The sequence below is a fragment of the Diadema antillarum genome, unplaced genomic scaffold (assembly GCF_040938485.1).
Source record: "Diadema antillarum isolate AM-2024a unplaced genomic scaffold, OU_Dant_1.0 seq00000998_RagTag, whole genome shotgun sequence".
NCBI classification, from domain to species: domain Eukaryota; kingdom Metazoa; phylum Echinodermata; class Echinoidea; order Diadematoida; family Diadematidae; genus Diadema; species Diadema antillarum.
The window spans coordinates 1,224,565-1,245,261 of record NW_027271836.1 but is presented as its reverse complement, the minus strand read 5'-3'; the positions used below and the strand labels follow the sequence as shown (position 1 = coordinate 1,245,261).

Here is a 20,697-nt window from a genome sequence, read left to right as displayed (position 1 = left end):
TTTACTCGCTTCCATGCCATCAGACTATCACCAGCCTAAAGAAAGAGGCATCTCCATCGGGATGAAGCCCATTCAGTGCAGCACGATCTGGACAACAACTTTCCCTGTGTTTACTTTTCATGTTGTGGCACATGCATGAAAGATGGAGGCAATTTACTGCCATAAGATCGCTACCTAAATTCCACACTGACCTCTGGATGGACAGTCCACCAGAGTCTTATAACAGCGGCATTTTATCAATCACACCACATGTCCATCTCGATATGTGACGATGCTAATCCAACTGACCATAAGGGCAGACATCACATGCAGGGCTATCTCACGGCAAATGCACCACCACTCGCATATATGCAGTTCACTGTGTCAATCCAGCCCTCCCTCTGACTACACAGGCAAGTCAAGATGGCATGACTTCTGAGCCTGAAAACTGCACAGTACTCCCTGCACAGGGCTGGCCAGTCGGCCCCCTCACTGCAATCTCCAGCACTGTGTGACTACAGCAGGAGAGCTGGTTGAAGCATACCTACCTTTCACAACCTCCCCAGGCCAAATGCACATACTGTATGCCCTTCCCGAAAGGGCAAACCGTCAATCCCTGCCACTCGAGACGACAGCCAGTAGCCAAGGAAGTTACGGATCGCCGGAATCTCTGCCAACGATTGACGTGATCAGGATCTGGGTTCATATTTGTTTTACCAGGTACTCATCCCAAAAGATAGTTCACACAGCCAGAGGATTAATCTGATGATCAAGGAACACACATACTTTGTACACACCCCTGCACTCAATTTCATCATCCTGGGCTAATTCATTCTTATTACAACAAGTACAAAATCGTACCAGCACTATTATTATGCAGAGCAAAATACTGCACTGTGTAACTGACTGAAGTGATAAAAGGACAAATTTGACATGAAACATGGGTCTCGAAAAAAAGACTTGTTTTCCTTTTGAAAGGTAAGAAACTAAGATAATAACTATTGATTCAGAGTCAATCATTTTGTCAAATTAAAGTTTGGCAGCACACCCTCTCCGAACAAATTATCACAGTGCTACACTGCAGGAAGATTAATGTCTGAAACCATAGACTAACATTCTTTTCTCTCATTCCCTTTGATCTGCAACTCCCTTGACAGCGATTATCCGCCCACGATGAATATGAAACTGTTCGGCAAATGTTTGTACTGCAAATGAAAAGGTGCAGGTGGTGCCAAAGCAGCAGTCCTTCAAGATGCTGCCTGAAACCAAAACCAAAGATCCACTCACACTTACAGAGCCATCACATATAGGCACGGATGCTAACAGGACCCTGTTTTATAAAGAGTTGAAATTGATTATAAAGTTGATTTCAACTGTAAGTCTATGGCAGACTGTGTGGTAAGGAAATTTAAAATCGATTTTATCTTTTGATAAAATGGGGCCCAGGTCTGTCTTGATAATCTGACGGTGACAATTGTTTTTGATTTCACAGAATGTGTCAAAACTGAGTAACGGATACACTGCACATCACATCATCATGATATGCATTTCACAAATTTCCATGTGTATTATCTACAGCTTCCCTGTATGCATTCTGACACTCAACAAATATACACTGTATGAAATTGAAAGTTTCTCTGTGATAGAATAGGACGCCAGTAGTACAATTTACTATTCAAGTTGCTTGAGCGACATTACCATCTTTGTTTTTCTTGAATTAGTTACTCTCAAAAACCAATTTGAATGATTGTAAGATGGTTCACCATGATGAAATGGTATCAGTTGAATAATGAAGAGTCATATCTCTTACATTTCAAATCATAAGAAATACAGTATCTAGAGCACTTGTGAATGGAAAGAGAATTCTGCTTCCCAGCATCCATATTGTAAAGAAAGATATTTTTGTATTACATGTAATTTTTGCGATTTAGAGCTGACAGCCTTTTTCACAGTGCATGAAATTTTCATGAACTGCCATTGGCATTCGATGCATACAGTGTAGACAAGAACTCTTGCGTACTTTCACAACTCTTGGCTCTCGCGAAATTCCCGAAATCAAAATGCATATAAACCAATATTTCTGGTATTACAGTATCCATAGAGTGTCCAATAAATCTTCACACTTCCAAAATTCAACACACAAATCTTGTTTAAAATCTCACAGAATAATTTCCTTTAAAAAAATCACACTATTATGACAACTTTATCGTTCTCACTTTATTCCTCTTTCAGACAAGGCAATTTTTATTTTATTTAGTTGGTACACTGTATTTTATTATTCATTATTATTCATTTCTTTATTCATTAATTTGACTGTTTTGTTTGTTTTTTGTTTGTTTTATTTTGTTTTGTTTTGTTTTGTTGTATTGAATCACTATTGAAACAACAATTATGAATTTACACATACTGGCCTCTGACCAGGCATGCACTGGATTTGTGCCAGGACAGAGGTACAGTAGCAAATGTTGGGATTCATGCTCTTAGACTTGTCACATTCATTTGGTCTCATTGCTATTAATGAAGAAATCCACTCCCAAATTTTATCAATTTCGTAAGAAAAAGAAAAAAAAAATCCCTGCAGAATAGAGCAAAAATGATCAAAATCAGATAAAAAATAAGGAAGTTATAACATTTTGAAATTTTTTTTTTTTTTCGGAAAACACTTCTTGACTTCAAATCATCAAGTTGATGATGTCATGCTCTCACAATTTCTTATTCATTTCATACACTTTGTACACACACAAATGACAAAAATCTTATATTTCAGTTGTATAAAACTTGCCTTAAAACCACCCAAAATAAAAAAGAACAAATGTTAACTCTGATATTTCTTTGTTTTCCCACCATACAGTGTATCTCACTATGATGTAATCTATCGGGAATGCCAAACTCATGACATCAATTCCCAAGATATTTTCACCAATTCTTGAGTGAGTTACATGTATTACTTGTTTTCCACAGCAAAAAAAAAAAAAAAACTGTAAAAAAATAGCAATATGAAAATCACAACATGGTATGGACAATAGAATGTTGCTATTATCTGTCTCAGTGATAACTGACACAATAACTGAAACAATTACCTATACACTTAGGCCAATCAATGAAAATAAAAAGTATTTTCTTGAATGGAGTCTCTTCTTGTATGTAAAGTAACAAATATTTCAGGCACATACTACTAGTACTTGATAGCGTGGCTCTTGTGACAACTGATCAACGAGTATGAATCACCACCTTTGCGTTGTGCTTGCTGTGGCATAACGTGGACTCCTAATTGGATGGGCATGACTGGTCAAGCCTGACCCGACAGAGAGCCGACCGGACACAGTGATCCAGATGTCTGACCAGCATCTTACAAATTTGGCCACCTTGTTGTGCATGTCAATTGCCCCTACAGGGGCCAAACATGGATGGCTTCAGCAGCTTGACAACTGTAGCTTTTCTACATTTTATCCTGTCTTTCTTTTCAACCTGTGATGAAAACTGCTCATTCAATTCACTCAAAGCACCAGTTCTAAGACAAATTGAATTTGTTTTACTATCTACATTATTGCTAAACTTCAAATGCAATATCTCTGCAGTTCAACCTCCAAATTAAAGAGGAATTCCAGTCCAGTTGTTCAATTTTAAGTTAGTCTGAGAAGAAAGTATGAAATCTTATGAGTACAACAGTTAAAATTTGATCAAAATTGGATGAAAATTAGGGAAGTTTTGAAATTGTGAAGTTTTTCGCTAATTTGTCTGCAGAACAGTTCTATCTAGTACAGGTGATATGAATATGCAAATGAGTGATCTGATAATGTCATCACCTCAGTTTTCCATTGAGACTTAGACTTAGACTTGAGAAAACATACATGTTTTGTGCATTTACAATGCCTTTTCTCCCAAGATACAATAATATCACTGTTGCATGGTGTATCCATAATGGTGAAGGAAGCACTTGTCAAAAAATACCCCTTCTCCCCCCCCCCCTTATTTTTGATTTTTTTTTTGTTTTTCTTTGATTCCAATGATATCTTTCTAACTCACAGTAGCAATCAAATATTGGATGCTGTGTAACAACCATCATCTCTGCCCTAGTGCAATTAATGCTGCCTGAAATACTGTCACTGTCACGTCTCACACCTAAAATTAATTGCGACAAAGGTGACACCACGGAGTCAAACTATTGTTGCCATTTAATCATCAACCCCTACATCCCCACTGCACCGGTTCACAATAAATGGGCAGGCGATTAGTTGCCATGACGATCACAATGTGGGTGTGAGACTTGGCCATGCCTGGATTTGCCTCGAACTGCTTGACTCATCGCGATGTGGTCTTGAATTCATGGCATTACTCTCACTTTTGTCTTTCGTGGAACAACGGGATGGATGCGTTCAAAGAGCTCACCTAGACATTCTACACTAACAAAAATACTCACTGCCCTGGTACTACACAGCCTTTCTGCAGATTTCATAAGATGTTTAACTTTATTTTGTATCACTGGCAGTACACTTAACGACATAGAGCTATATTTTTAAATTCATTTTTGAGAGAACTTGAAAATTATACAGTGACACTACAATGTGGCAATACAGTGTGCTTATCAGTGTTTAAAAAAGAAGAGAGCGAAAAAATAAAGATGTATAAAAATGATGATATTGTTAAAGAACATTTACAGTTGTATGAATATAGCAAACTATTAAGAAGACAGATACAAAATGATTAATATTCTTTTGCTGTACATATTCGGGTTGAATAAAAATGCTATAAACATGATTTTTCAACAAGAAAAAAAAATGAGAGTAAATATGTGTACACACATGACATGCATTAATACTGAAGAGAATACCTACACATATATTGTACTATGGACTAATACAGTATTGTATGCACACAGTGAGTATTGCATAAATTTATGCAAGAAGCAAAAGACTTCCCTGCATGTTGGTTGCAATTTGCAGTTTATTTCATTCATTTTGCATTTGCATTTCTGTAAGGAAAACCAAGATTGATGTTCAACTTGCACCAGGTTGATATCTCAGCAATTTTATCTGTGCGTGGGAGGAGTATAAAGTTATCACTCTTTTTTTATCATTATTTTCAATATCTCTTTAATTGCAACAACATCATCAAGCAGAAAGCAAATATTTGGTCTCTGAGATGATATTTTCATTTCACTTCCATGGGTCAAGAGGAGGGCAGACAATCTGTTTGTTTTTTTTTAAATAGTTATGAATTTTTTTTATTAAAGTTTTGGTGCAGCCACCGCTGGATGAGAAGACAACAACACTTTGTGACGTCATATGGAAAATAATACATATAAAACTATAAAGGAAATTCTACATATTTTCACTTTTCTAGCATAATGAAAGAGCATCTGACTTATCTCTTTCAGAAAGCTAGGGAAATAATATTACCCACAACCACGGCTCAACATTTAAGCAGTGGCCTGGTGGCCTGGGCCACTTAAAATTGAAGTCTGGCCACCAAAATTCCAAAACGGTTACAAATCTTTTGATGGTCTAAACGGGCAGCGAAAATTCAGAATGAAATTGTAAATTTCCTTTATATTTCAGGTCAATGCATTTCTTTTTCGGGCAACCAAAATGTCAAATTCAAAGATTTTAATACCATGAACAAGCTACCAGAGAAAATCATCAGTGCTGCTTTTACATGTCAGTAACAAGTTGAGGTAATGTGTACTTTTCATGCAAAATGAAATTTTATGGAACTTTCCAGGCCTATACATATATTTTCTTTATATTATTTTCCCTATGAGACATCACAAACTGTAGTCTGTTCATCCAGCAATGGCTGCACTGAAACCTTACAAATTCATAACTTTTCAATGAATTACGACTCTCCTCAAATTTTCACGTATGTATTCTACTAATATTGCTGAATTCACTCAATCCACATGTTATATTTGCGTTTCATTCCCCTTTAAATGCCTGAATCAAAGATAACATCTTATGTCTCCACCTCTGTATGTCTATCTTGACCAATCCTTCAGTTCATCCACACATCTATCCATCAGTCAAGTCATTTTACTATCTACTGTAAAACAAGGAATGTTCGTGTGCATTTTAATTTCGCAAATTTCGTGAGAGCCAAGATTCGCGAAATTAAAATGCATGCGAAAGTTCTTGTCTACACTATATATATGCATTGGATATTAAAGGGACTGTACAGTACTGGTTGAGGTGAGGATTCAGGATTGTAACATTTTTTCGTGAGATGATAAGAAATCTCAGTCTAATGAAATATGAAAGAGCATGTAATTTCAAAAAGGATTCAACATTTATCAATATTTGCTGAAAATTGGCCTTGAAATGGCCGAGATCCAAAAAAGCGATCCTAATATAATTGACAGTCCATGACTTTTATTAGGATCTTTTTGTTTTACCTTGTTTTTAGATATCTCGGTCATTTCAAAACCGATTTTCATCAATAAACTTTTGATTCCCCTCAGAATTGTATGCTCTTTAACATTTCATAGAGTGGTTTCTAAATATCTCGCAAAACGTTACAAGCTGAATCCTCACCTCAACCAGTACTGTACAGTCCCTTTAAAGCAACTCGCGAAAATTTCATGCCGCAAAAAAGGCCGTCGGCTCTAATTCGTGAAAATTTCATGCCGTGAAAATATTGTGTTTTACAGTATCCATTTTGCCACATCTGTACAGTTTACACTGTATGCATTCAAATACACTGTACTTCCAGACTGTCATGTATCTGTCCATTTATCCATGGCTCTCTACACAGTTCTCCTTTGTCATCTTAAAACCTCTTCATGTCAATGAACTGATCACCATTGGTTGGGGGGGGGGGGAAGTGGATTATACCTTGGCATTTCTGAAGCCCTGGAAGCACAATGGGTCTGTGCCAAAAATTTAAAGGGAACAATTACAGCAATGATCAGGTACTGTAAAAGGGAAGTCATTGCACGTCCGTTAAGGCTGCTGAAAGATCAATCCAGTAGTTAGAGTAATATAGTGGAAGGTGAGTTTGTTTGTACTATTCAATAGTGAGTCTTGGTAATGCTGGGCTTGGCTTTGTCAACACATGCCCATTTTTTTTTTTTTACATTTATGCATAAAAAATAAAACTTTCAAACAAAACATGGAATATCAACTCCAAAGTCTGCCTAACACACAGAGTATGCCCAAAATCCAATCTACAGGAAAGCGACCAGACTGACATTTGATCAGTACTGAGAGAATTGAGTGAATATTTCTTTCAAATAACTGGGGATAGAATGTACGAACACTACAGTTCAGACACATCGTCTGTGACCTGAAATGCACACTGTCAGCTTTTAGTCTAACATTTTACATCACTTTAGGATCAAAGCATGCTGTACTCCTGTCTATGGTGCTTTCAAAATTTCCTCTAGAGAAGATTTGCATCAGCATACATGTAATAACAAGAGCCATTAAATTGCAGCTACATTAGATACAGATGGGAAAAACAAAACCAATGAACAAACACGATATGGCATGTATGTGTATCACAAATCAGGGAAAAAGAAATATGATCCCAGGATTAGGATTATTTATGCTTCAATGCCACACTAATACAATAAACTTAACTTTATTAAAATACCAAGTGCACGCATTCTCTACCAGTATCAAAATCACAATTGATTAATGAAAATTGTAAATGATCATAATGCAGAAAGTGCACTCAATTTGAAAAAAACAAACAAACAAACAAACAAACAAACAATTGAGTTTCTAATACGCATGTTGTGTGCATTTTCTTTCTTAGAGAAAACAATACTGTAGTAATGCTGTTGGCATCCTTTGGTAGATGTATCATGAAAATGTACAAAACTTGATTGATGAGACACATTCGCAGCATTTGACAATGCTTTACAGTAGTAATATATATCATTAAATGTTGCACTTCTACAGTAACAATAACAAAACTAGCTGCTGAATTAGATATTGAGATCAGTCATACAAAACAGATGTACCGTATGAATAAACTTTTGATTGTGATAGGCCTATAACACACTGTACACTAAATGCACAAATCTTGGAACTCAGCAGTATGCAGAACTAACTAGAAATGTCGCTACAGCGACTGGTTATACCCCCGCCAAACAACATTTCATAAGCTTTGGTCAAAACAACATTTCATAAGCTTTGGTCAAAAAACTGAGGAAGTAGTTAAATCCGCAAGATCTTTCCTTGATCTTCTGCCATTAATATGCCGTTACCATGGCAACATACTTTCGGGTACTGTCGAAAAATGCGTCTTGCACATCTACAACCAAAGGCACACATCTGTACCAAGTTTCATGGAAATTGGGCAAAAACTGAGGAAGTAGTTTGCAACACAAAATTTTCCATCATTTTGGCTCATAATATGTGGGATGTTACCATGGCAACATACTTTTTATCACTGTCAAGAAATGTGTCATGCTGACCTATATCCTAAGACAAACATTCAATATGAATTCCATGAGAATTGGAAGAACACTGATGAAGTAGTTTTGCCATGAAGCATTTTGCCCTATATTTTACCAATAACATGCCGTTACCATGGCAACGCACTTTTTGCCACTGCGGAAATATGTGTCTTGCACATTAACATATTCAGATGAACATCTGTACCTAATTTCATAAAAATTGATCAAAAACTGTGGGAGGAGTTCGCGACGCAAGATTTGTACCCATTTTTGCCCATAATATGCCGTTAACATGGCAACGTACTTTTGGGTACTGTCAAAAAATACGTCTTGCACATCTACAACCCAAGGCACACATCTGTGCCAAGTTTTATGGGAATCGGTTGAAAACTGAGGAAGTAGTTTGCGACGCAAGATTTGCAACGGACCGACCGCCCGACCGACCGACCGCCCGACCGCCCGACCGACCGACCGCCCGACCGACCGCCCGACCGACCGTCCGCTGATTCCTATATACCCCCTTCAAACTTCGTTTGGCGGGGTATAATTACCTCCGCCAAGGGAGGAGGTTACGTTTTCGTTACCATTGGTTTGTTCGTTAGTTCGTTAGTTAGTTTGTCCGTGTGCAAAATAACTCATAAAGTAGTTAACGGATTGGGATGAATATTGCAGGAAAGGTTGAGAATGACACAAGTACATGTACCAAACGATTAACTTTTGGTAGTGATCCGAGAATTTTGGGGGAATTTATGAAGGATTTTTGACATTTTGGCAGGTATGGTCAATAAACATGAGAGTTCAGGCTGCGCGTATTTGAGGTTTGCCTACGCGCACTAAAATGCGTGCTCTAGTTTCTGCTGGGGTGAGGCGCGCCATGCAGCTGAGTGTTTATTACGTAACAAAGGCTTCTTCTATATTGGGAAATCTGGCAACTTTCAGCACACAATGCTATATAAGTACGTATGGGTGGAAATCACTGATATCTCTACGGAAGAACAAGATCAGTGGTGAAAATGATTTGCATGCTTGGCAGAGGTCTGCGCTCTCAGAGTGCTTTTCTACAATATGTACTTTGATAATACATTGTACACGTGTAGACTGTATAATCAACATTGCCATCATGCAATACTATGACGACTATGCAGTATTACAAGACCTAGTAAAACTTTTAGCATCTTCTCCCCTTTTTTGACTACCGGTACCTTCCTGCAAACAAAGCTGAACAATCAATTACATGCTTCTGTATCGCTTTCATACCATATTGATCATCACAGGATTGGAGGATTTCAACAAGCTTTTCTACCCTCTTCATGATTCTGCTATTGGTATGATACTGCTCTTTTATTCTCTTGAGAATAATATGTTCTCTGGGGGTTTTTGGACATAAAATGAAAAAAGAAAAGTTTCTACCATCCAAACAGAAAATTCGTCCCAGATGCTGCACCAGATGTGTAAAGCGACTTCCTTGATGACAGAGTGATCAGTGGAAACAGACTGCACAACACAGGGAGGGGTCTTTTTCTTTCAAACATCATATATCATAATACCTCATTAGGTGCTATAAGGAGATGACTTCAGTTTGGGGGATTGGGGCACTCCCACTGATAATGAGGAAATGTGAGACTGTTTATGATGAGAGAGTGCTCAAACATGTGCACTCCACTCCTCAGCAATTGACCTTTCTGGTCCTTTCAGGGGTCATGGTTGATGCACTCCCACCCTGCCATGAGCTTTCAACATAATATACAGTACCCTGGTAAACAGTTTCCATCTCTGCAGGGTTTGAACGAAACAATCTCCTGTCAAGCCTCTAGAAACCTTCAGCCTAATCAGACATGTGATGAACAGACATTGCCAATGTTAACACTGCACATGCTGAAGATTTTGTAAGTTTCTAAAGATGTTTTATCTTAAACACACTGAGTGAAAATACAGTAAAATCAGTGACTGGAGGGACCACGTACATAATATGTACATAAAGAAGACTAAGACAAAGGTCTGATACTGTAGCTCTTGTTTATTACCTATTTTTCTCTGACATGCTCGCTCCGACAATAATAACATGCATGAGTAATAAAGCATGTCCTAATGCTGAGAATCCTTGACATCTGTACACATGTACACATTGTGTCAGTCAAGTAGGCCTACATGTAGTATAATATTGCACAGTATTACCGTGTAGGCCTACACTGCATGTTTGAAATGGTACCCTGGAACGGAATTAAAAATTACAACCTTCACAAATGAATGAACATCACATTGCAAATATAACGGTATGGTATTTGTTGATTTAATAATGCATACAGATGTACAACTTCATGTGACAATTCCTTAATGGTACACCGTTTAAAACCAGGGATGATTTGAACAACAACAAATGAATTAATCCCACTTTAATGGGTAGAAAACTGAAATTTTTAATGAAATTAAATGTATTGTTTGAGATTGACCAAAAATCATGTAGAGTATGTTGAGGTAGTGTATTGTCATCTGAACAAGAAAAGTGTAGGCCTAATTCATGAAATCTCAAGATTTACTCTGCCTCTTCCTCCCACTTTCCCCTTATTTCTCTCCTTTCTTTCCCCCAAGTACACACACCCATGAAATCCATGCATTTTATGCAGACTGAAAGAGAGACAAACATATGTTAAAAAAAAAAAAAAACAGACAGAAATATACATTGTGGGTTTAAAAGGAGACACAGCATGGAATGTTGCATAGTACTAGTACAAGCACAGTGGGGGAGTACTCCTGCCAGTTGGTACCCAGTTGCACATTAAGTCTGCAGCTTCCTTCAATACTTCTTTCCTTTGTATACTCAAGCAGTAACATGATGCCAAATTAATGCAGGCACCCTAAGCAATCACATACACTGAAGGTACAATTTGTGTTATTTCTGCTGAGCAGGAGAAATAAAAGGCAGAAACAGTCATTTTATTTTTGCAAAATCTGCTTGCCAAGAAGGTGTCCATATGGAAAGAGCAGCATGTGTTTACCAATACTGTCCAGATTAAAAAGGCAAATGCTTGGTACATTTGCATGTTGCTGATTGTATAAATTTACAAGGCAACACTATGCCAAGCATAGTACATTGCACGTAAAACCGCTGTGCAATTGCACAAAATTCAGGCAGTGTCTTTCGCTGCTTTTGTCACTGTGGCAAATAAATGCACAGCAATCCATGATATGTACCAAGCACAATTCCCACACCCACACAATCCACAGCCCCATGGGCAAATCAATGATATGCGACATTTTGGAATATGACCTGCGCCAAATCACACACTGTAGGTCAATAAGGAACAGACATCAACATTGAAATTGGCATGAGTTCAATGTCAGGTGCTAAATAAACCTAGAGTGTAAGTGCCTTATCCCGAGATTTACCAATAATCACAATGAGCTACTGGGTGATCATTGCAGACAGGATGACGCTTGCCTGATACCAGTGCTGGATAGAAAGCCAAGATTCACTATCAAACAGGGAAATCAACATTTTCAAGATGTCTTGCATGTGGTCTCAGAAGATGGTTTGAGGAAATGTTTGAATAATTTTCTTCTTAACAGAGCTTACAGTGTACTGTACAACTACACTATTTACTGTCATACACACACTCACAAAATCATGCAATATCAAGGTAGAAAAACAGGAGTACAGATGTATATCTCTTTTTCTTCATACTGTAGGTGGTAGCCATTAAAATCTGACTGCACACGTAAAGGATTATTCAGTGGAGTGATTTTGCTTTATCACAGCGCTGTATACAGTGTATGGTCTGATGAGCAGGTGAAGAGTAATTATGTAAACATCTTCTATTCACAGGGATCATTGATATCAACTGAAAAAAAAAAAAAGATGATCTAGCAAAGTACACTGTGTACCGGTACTTCCACTGTAGGTTCCTTGACGTCATTAGTGGCCTTATTATCCCATACTGACTTTAATTTTCAAGGCACTGTCTTGTAGTAGGCATAGGACTGGCATTACATTTTTGTATGCATCTTGGTTGTGTTATTGCAGTAAATAGCAGTACATACTTACAAGTGGCAGTGATAACACTATACATATCATCATCCTATTGTATAAGAAGGACATTTACAGTACATCTAAGGTATGATCAAAATGAGGTATTTTTTTCTTTTCTAGCTGCCAATGAGAGTTCATATATCATCAGATTTATTTGGATCATATTATACGAGTTTTCCTGAGATTTTATACTTTCTCATGTCCTTTTTTTTATATTCTGCTGTTCTGTTCTCTTTTCTAATTGACTACTATTGTTTCTCTCAACTTTCTTCCTCTTTCCAGGATAACAGGGAGATGTTCATACCCTGCCACATGTTTGGTCCTGCATCACTGCCCTAGTGTACATTGTACAAGTTAGCACTCCTGGATTAGTGCATTGTTGAAATGACAATGACAGTGGAAACATGCCTCATTGACGAAAGAGATTTAGTACTAATCTGCTCTCCTCACTGTAGGCTTGGGTGTTTATGCCCACTGACCTATGACACCTAATCCAGGGGATCAATATGCACACTTCCTCACCCTTCAAAATAGGAGAAGGCTATTCTGCAAACACACAAGCAACCTTCTATCAACACAAGCCTTTCTATTATGCTAAATTTGGTTCACAACACCCACTGTGCCATGTATCATCTCTTCAAGGTATTCATCTGAATTCTGTAGAAAGCATTAACACACACAGTAACAAATAGCCAAGTTACAACAATGGGGTGGGCAATTTAGAAGGCAAGGGGTTTTCCCACACCATATGGTAATGGTAAGACTACAATGTAAAACACATCACAATCTGCAAGGTGTAACATCAATCGGAATAGAGTGAAAGTTTTGCCCATTCAAATATTCATTTCTCAGACTTCTTATATCACATTCTTTTACTTTTAAATAACAATTTCATTTTTCGGAAAGAAAAAAAAAACACTCAGTTGTGCTCTATTGCCGTCTCTAATATCAAAAGTTTGTTGCATAGGGCCTACCATTCGTTTTCCACCTCAAAATAATCGCTAAAACACACAACTGCAGTTCCCTCCAATTGGATTTTTCTCTCTAGTAGGGAAGTTGCAGCCTACTACATCATAATACACAAATGGCTATACTCTGTACAAACAACTCACTGACTATCCGACTTGATATGAACTATACATGTACCTGTACTCAAATAATATTAATCTGGGTAGAAATCAACTGTCAGTCTACAGCAGAAGCAAGACCATCCCAGCAGCCCTACATTACAGTAGGCGTGTCTTCATCAGCCCGAAGTTTCAAAATAGCGCGCTATCTTGCGGTTACCAAACTAGTCCGATGTCAAAATAGCGCGCTATCTGTGTAGTGAAGACGCAGATAGCGCGCTATTTGATCGGGAAAATTTCCCCCAAAATCTTGGTCTAGTTCGTCAACTAGAGCGCTAATTCGTGAAATAGCGCGCTATCTTGGGTGCGTCTCCATCAGCCCGAAATTTTCTTTATCCCTCCACGCTTCTGGTTAGCCAGCTGGCAATGGAAAGCGCATGTACAAGCAGCTAGTACATTACACGCACGGTGTATTCAAGGATCACATGTGTGTACTATAGGCCTACTGTTGTTGTCATCTTTAAAACCAGGGAGGTGATTTCTCTCACCTCCCTATTAAAACTCAGTGCCGTGCATGCTAGCTATTCTTTTGTAAACTTCTTCTTCTGGTCCACTCTACCTTAGCTGAAGATTCTCGCAGATTGTGTGCATTTTGGATTTGTTTAAACATTGCAATTCGTTAATTTCATATAAGATGCCTCACTGGACGGAAGAAAGAGCAGCGTTATTAATATATCCCTTTGGAGAGAATTTGCTGTACTGCTCACCTCCCTGGTTGTAGAATCGTACATACGGTGATACAGGAGATTTTGAGCGGGGAAATCCACTTTCGAACCGCGAGCCAGGCAGAGTAATATTGCAAAGTGCGCATGCGTCAATTTTCGGACTAATTTCCCGAAGCAGGCTGTTCGAGCTGATGAAGACGCATATTCGCTGTATCGGGCTATTTTCTAAGACCGCAAAATGTCCCGCTAGTTTGAACTTCGGGCTGATGAAGACACGCCTAGTGGGCCAGTCCAAGGAGGGGAGGGTCAGAAGCAAGTAACGAAGGTGAAACACTTGATACTCTCACTTCCTTCCGCCTTGATCCCTCCTGCTAGACTGAAGATCTGATAACACCGTTTCTCTCCCTAACTCCCCTTATATCATTGTACCCCATCTGACTTTCCAGGGGGGCAATGTTCTCTGATACAGACTGACAATGGGTGTATTCACATTGATGGTGAAATACCACGATATTTCAGGCAGCAATTCGCAATGTGAATGCAAAAGACACGGCAAACTACATGTACATTGTGAGATACCGTGGTATTTAGGGTAGACTAGTTAATTCAAAGTTTGCATGAAATAAGCATGCAAGATCTGAGTTTAAAGGGGATGGCTAGTAACTGATCAGTGGGAATCAGTGGGAATGCTAGAGGATGATTGTTCTAATCCTTGTGGGATTCATTTAAGAGTACAATATATATCTATTGTTGTGTGAAAATTATTTGCTTCAGAATGGTCCCACATTCAAGTAATGTGCAGTTTAATGTTTCCAGGTTAGCGTCCCTGGTCAGTGACGGGGCATCAATCTGCACATTACTTGAATATGAGACCGTTCTGAAGCAAATAATTTTCACACATCAGTAGATATATAATGTACTCTTAAATGAATCCCACAAGGATTGGAACAATCATCCCCCAGCATTCCCACTGATTCCCACTGATCGGTTACTAGCCATCCCCTTTAAAGCATGTCACAAAATACCACTGATCATACAGCAGCATGATTGTCACATTAACCGGAACTCTTTGTGTCTTTTCTTTTTGGGGATATGGGCATGTGCCATGCTTACAAAAAATATCATAGTATTTTGCGAATGAGAATGGTACCACGTGAATTACCGTGGTATTTATTACCACGGCAATATATGCGATCCAAAGAGACTACATTTGTATTGATGAGTCAAAACAACAGAATGAAATCAAACTTTGTTGTTTGGTTGTTGTCATTTTTAATTGGTGTGTTGTTGTTGTTGTTGTTGTTGTTGTTGTTGTTGTTGTTGTTGTTGTTGTTGTTGTTGTTGTTGTTGTTGTTGTTGTTGTTGTTGTTTTGGGTTTTGTTTTTTGTTTTTTGTTGGTTTTTTTTGGGGGGGGGATACCTTATCAATATTCTAATTTTTCAACTGTAGGACCTGCATCCAACTTTAAAACATTGCTGGTCTTTTGATTAACAGTTAATTGAACCTAAAATATTAATCTTTGTTATCATTATAAAAACACAAAACAGGCAACCATTATGTATGCAAATACTTCTGGTATCATTGTTTTGGCACCATGATAATAATTTCAGAACAAGTACTTCTGCCTTATTCAAAGATTTTTATATACTGTCAACATAGCTAGGGGCAGAGCTGAGGATCATAATAATACAATTTGTAGCTCTAAATCTCCAAAGACTCACCTGAGCAAGAGAGCGATTTGCCTTGAGGATACTAGCGGGGGATTCCGCTGCATAATTCTTGGACTTGCTGCTGAATCCACTCATATTCTTGGCTTGTGGAATAGGACTGCTAGCATTGGGTGAATCCAGCATGGTGAAATGGTCCAATCCCAAAGATGATCATCAGCAGAAGAGACCTTTTACGAGCGGAATGCTATGTGAAGCAGAGCACTTTGGCTAAGAGCAGCAGGCACAGCCAAGGATCAGTGATATGCATCCATGCATCTGTAAACATAAGAACCAGTGAGGAGTGAAATATGAATACAATATGATAAATACTCTACAAAAGTCTTCTATGTGTAAAATATCATTCATTTCTGCAAAAACAGTATGTATTTCTCATTTGCAATTTCCCATTTAATGCTATCTTGGGACTTTACATATAACAAATTAATTACAAATAGGCCTATATTCTGCATAGGAGATATAATGTATGTTTCTAAATGTTCTCTTCGTTCTCATTCTTCAATCAATTTTACAATACTTTCACGCTAAGGTAAGAACCCCCTACCATTGAGTCGCCATTACCATGAAGACGCCACTCATTCATGCACCTGTCACTGCTTGTCCTTATCATACTTTATTTCATGTAGGCCTATATGACTCATTTTTACATCGAGTGAAAAGTAAAAAAATGTCATTCCATCAAAGTGAAAAATCTCTGCGTGGCCAGCAAGAATTTTATGAATATACATGTGTGTTTGAATTCGGTACAACGTTTGACACACACAAACTACTTGTACAGGAATATATGCCAATGTGACAAGTCGGGCACGATGGCGAGCCCATGAGAGTAGACAACACTACTGGCAAATGGCGAATTGCATACTGCATGTGTTGTGTGTTCATGGTTGCTGGATTGAGAACCTGAGTAGAGGGCACGCAAGCACGGTCGTTCATGAAGGTCTGATCTGATACAGAGTGCACTGTCCTGTAACACATGCAAGCTGCATGCTGGCGACTCATCGCTATAGTAGATGGTCTAATCTCGTCGGGTCGCCAGATGGAAAATACCAAAAACATGTGTTTTTCCCCATAAATTTATATGAGTTGTTTTCATTACAAACTGCATAGAAAAGAAAGGTGAGAATTTTACTTTTCACATGATGAGATTAAATCAAAGGATGACATACCGGTTTTACCTGTTTATATGTTCGATAATCTTTATTAAAAATTGCGCACGGCCGTTATATTTTGGGTCTGATGCAGGTGCATTAACAAGCTGCACATTAGCGACTCTTCACTCAGTACCGTAGTACTCTTGTCGGGTCGCCAGATGGAAAATACCAAAAACGTATGTTAATTTTTCCCCATAAATTTATGAGTTGTTTTCATCACAAACAGCACAGAAGAGAAAGGTGAGAATTTTGATTTTCATATGACGAGATCATCAAAGGACGTTTGAAGGATGACCTATCAGTTTTACCTTTAATGTTTGATTAATGGCGATTTAATGCCTTGACGTTAGCTAGTAAAGTTGCTTACATCAATCACTTTTTAAGTGACTGAACATGCTGAAACTTTCAAACATTAAAAGTTGCAGTTCAAGGACAAGGTTCAAGATTCAACTTCAATATCAAGGTACTGCAAGTGCATTTTGAACTTCTAAAACTGTTTCACTAGTTGCCTAGCAATGCTAACTACTACTAACGTGTTTAAGACACTTAATTAACATGTTTGAGGTTCTAATTAGTAATATGTGTTACACTTCGCTGATAAATGGTGGGCACCAACACAATCAGCGCATATCACAACAGATCTCACGAAAGATACATGACGCTACTACATACCCTTCATCAACTATCGCCCAGTTCTTTTCTCTGAAACTCCACGGCCATGGGTATAGATCTAGGCCTACATCCGTTCTGACAGGACACTTCAAAGTTCTTGCGATATTGTTTTGGTGGTTTTTGCGTGAATCATAAGCAAGCATAAATATCACTCATTCAATCGTGAGAAGAGACACAGACTTATATATCGCGGCAGACAGCTCCTAGCGGCAGCAGCACGGACGAAGAAGAGGATCCAGTAGGGGCCCTACAGACACCATTCATCAATGAACGTGTGGTGTTACTTGCACGCAGTTTCGCTGAGAGGTACTTCATACACAGCACACGACATGATCAAGGTCCAGTGCCAGCATAAGATGCAGTAAGAAGTCGCAGGTGGACATCAAGCAAGCAATCAATGCATTGTTATGCCACTAGTGCTCGAGTAGCTACAGCCTCCACATACATGATCAGAAGCTGGCGCTGTTCACAAGAGACGCTGTACACAAAATAAAAACTGCTTTCCAGCCGAGCTAACTCGTGACATTATAGTACACCCTGGAAGATCTGTTATTGTACTAGTAATACAAAAAGTTATCCTCCAAAAGGATTTCACAAGCATGCTAAAATCAACGAAGCATTATCATTAAGATTATTACGACACAGACCTTTAGCATAATGTCCGATGGATTATGATCAGCGATATCAGACAAAATTGGGGATTATTTTGTCAATACTGGACAGAATTTACTGTAGCTGAAAACGTTCCCAGCTCTATGCTCTGTTGAAATACAGAATCATGATTTACTAAACAATCGAAAATCGATTTCTTTGTTTTCATTGGAGCAAAGATATGTGATATAGTTAGGAATCTTAGAAGCAAAAAAAAAGTAATGGGCACATCTGTTTGAAGAAAATTATTATTGGGGTTGTCAACGTGTAAGTAGCAGAGTTCCACGGATCAATAGCAAAAATCTTTATAGAGAGGAAGATCTACTTAGGTGATTATTACGTACGCATGCAATCATATTTGTTTGATAAACTATTCTTTAGTCTGTGCAACTGAACACTCGGAGCATTCAGTTCAATTCAATTCAATTCATTCTTATTTTCATTTTTCTTTTTCCAACAAAACAACAAAATAAAATTAGAGAAAATACAACAGTAGGGCCTACAAATAAAATGTTATTAGATTGTGTTCGTGTTTGGAGCCATTAATCATGAAATCCTTTCGTATGAACTTTCAAATCATAAAATCAAATGAACTGCTTTAAAATGGCGTAACAGATACCTGCATAATTGACAACAAATCTTGTGCATTACTAAACAAAAACAATTTTATATGGTGTTCCACACTCTTGCTCTATTTGGCCAACTGCTTTTTGTCATAATTATATTCATTGAGAGTCCCACACTAATCTAATATCTTACATTTGAAATTTTGGCTCCATGAATTATTAAAAAAAAGAAAGAGTAAATTAATTTCATCTTTTTATCTTGATGTATATGTACTACTATATTACAACTATATTATATTTAATCTAAATCTGTTTCGTCTCTTCGTATTCAATTGTGACTATTAATATGTCGTATAAGTGCCGACCTAATAAAATCTATCATTACCAAACTAATATATCTCATAACCACCTCACTTCAAAATAGTGTCTTGATGATTAAAGAATTGATTTCATATTGATTTGGTGCAAACATTGATTTGTCAAATAATCATAGAGACTTCTATAGGCATGCGCGTATATGAGCTATAAACTCCGTGTTAGTATATGATATACAGATAATCCATCCCGCAACCGTGCAGGGTTCCAGAAGGGTACTCAGTTCCATGTACTCTAGCAAACAAACTATATATATGTATATGAAGAGTTTGTTTGCAAAAACCGATAAGTCCATATTTGTCAAATGGAGATAATTGCGAATAAAGGTCAAGAAAAATAAAAAGAATAATAAAATTTTTATGCTTCTTTCGACCATAACTTTAAAAATATACCTTTATATGTAGTGCCCAATATATCATTTTAAAAGGTATTATTTTGTACTTTATGACAGAGATCGTATACTTCAAAATCTTCAAAAATGGACTTATCGGTTTTTGCAAACAAACCCTTCATATATATATATATATAATATATTATAGCTGGACGAAAATCAAATTGACACATATGGAAATATATACATCTTGGCGGTTCAACTTAAGATCTGCATTTCGAGTTTTTCGCCCCTTAATATGCTTAAAATGATTTATAATTTCTTGATAAATCTGTTGAAATGATTCAGTTACAAGGATGATAACGGAACTTTATCAAAATGTAAACAAAGCAAAACTTATTTTTATTATATCGGAGGTTGCAGCAGCTGAACATGACGCCATTATATGGCTGAATTATCTGACGATTTTTGATGGTCATTCATATACAGCCAAGTGATAATTCAGTGCTCAACAGACCGCTGCGCAGCGACCGTGCCTCCAACTAGACTGTCTGTATACCCCTTGTATGATTAGTTCTCCCATTCTTTCCTCTCTCCTTCTCCCTCTCTCTTCCCTTTCCTCGATCGATCTGCTCTATTCTTTCTTTCTTTCTTTCTTTCTTTCTTTCTTTCTTTCGGATATAATGTGTTTGATTTTTCCCCTCCGGGAGTGTCTGTAAGATATGTGTGTATTATAGTTATCTATAATATGTTTATAGCATGATTGTTTTTTTTTTTCTCAGGCTTTTGCTTTGTTATTGTTTGAGCATTCTTAACATTCCCTTCCGGGTGTGTCTGTGTGCATATGCACATGGCATATACAATTATCATTTGTTATATGTGTAGTTTTTATATAGGTATATGATTTTATTTTCTTTCAACCTTTTCTTTTCTTTGTCTATATTAAATTGTAATTCATGAGATCTTAAGCGGAGTAAAAATTATTATTAAATTATTAAAAATATTATATTTCGATGTATGTATTGTGT

General features: G+C 37.6%; 1 protein-coding gene across 1 annotated transcript in view; it reads right to left on the bottom strand.

The window, feature by feature from the left end:
- The window catches only part of LOC139742338 (uncharacterized), a 143,272-nt gene extending 125,292 nt beyond the window's left edge, over window positions 1-17,980 (bottom strand). The window contains exons 1-2 of the mRNA XM_071652915.1: window positions 17,747-17,980; window positions 15,918-16,181 (exon numbers count right to left, since the gene is read on the bottom strand). Coding sequence (XP_071509016.1) covers window positions 15,918-16,049 — 132 coding nt within the window. The 5' untranslated portion in view covers window positions 16,050-16,181; window positions 17,747-17,980. The remainder of the gene's footprint in view (window positions 1-15,917; window positions 16,182-17,746) is intronic.
- Between the last annotated feature and the right edge of the window lie 2,717 nt (window positions 17,981-20,697).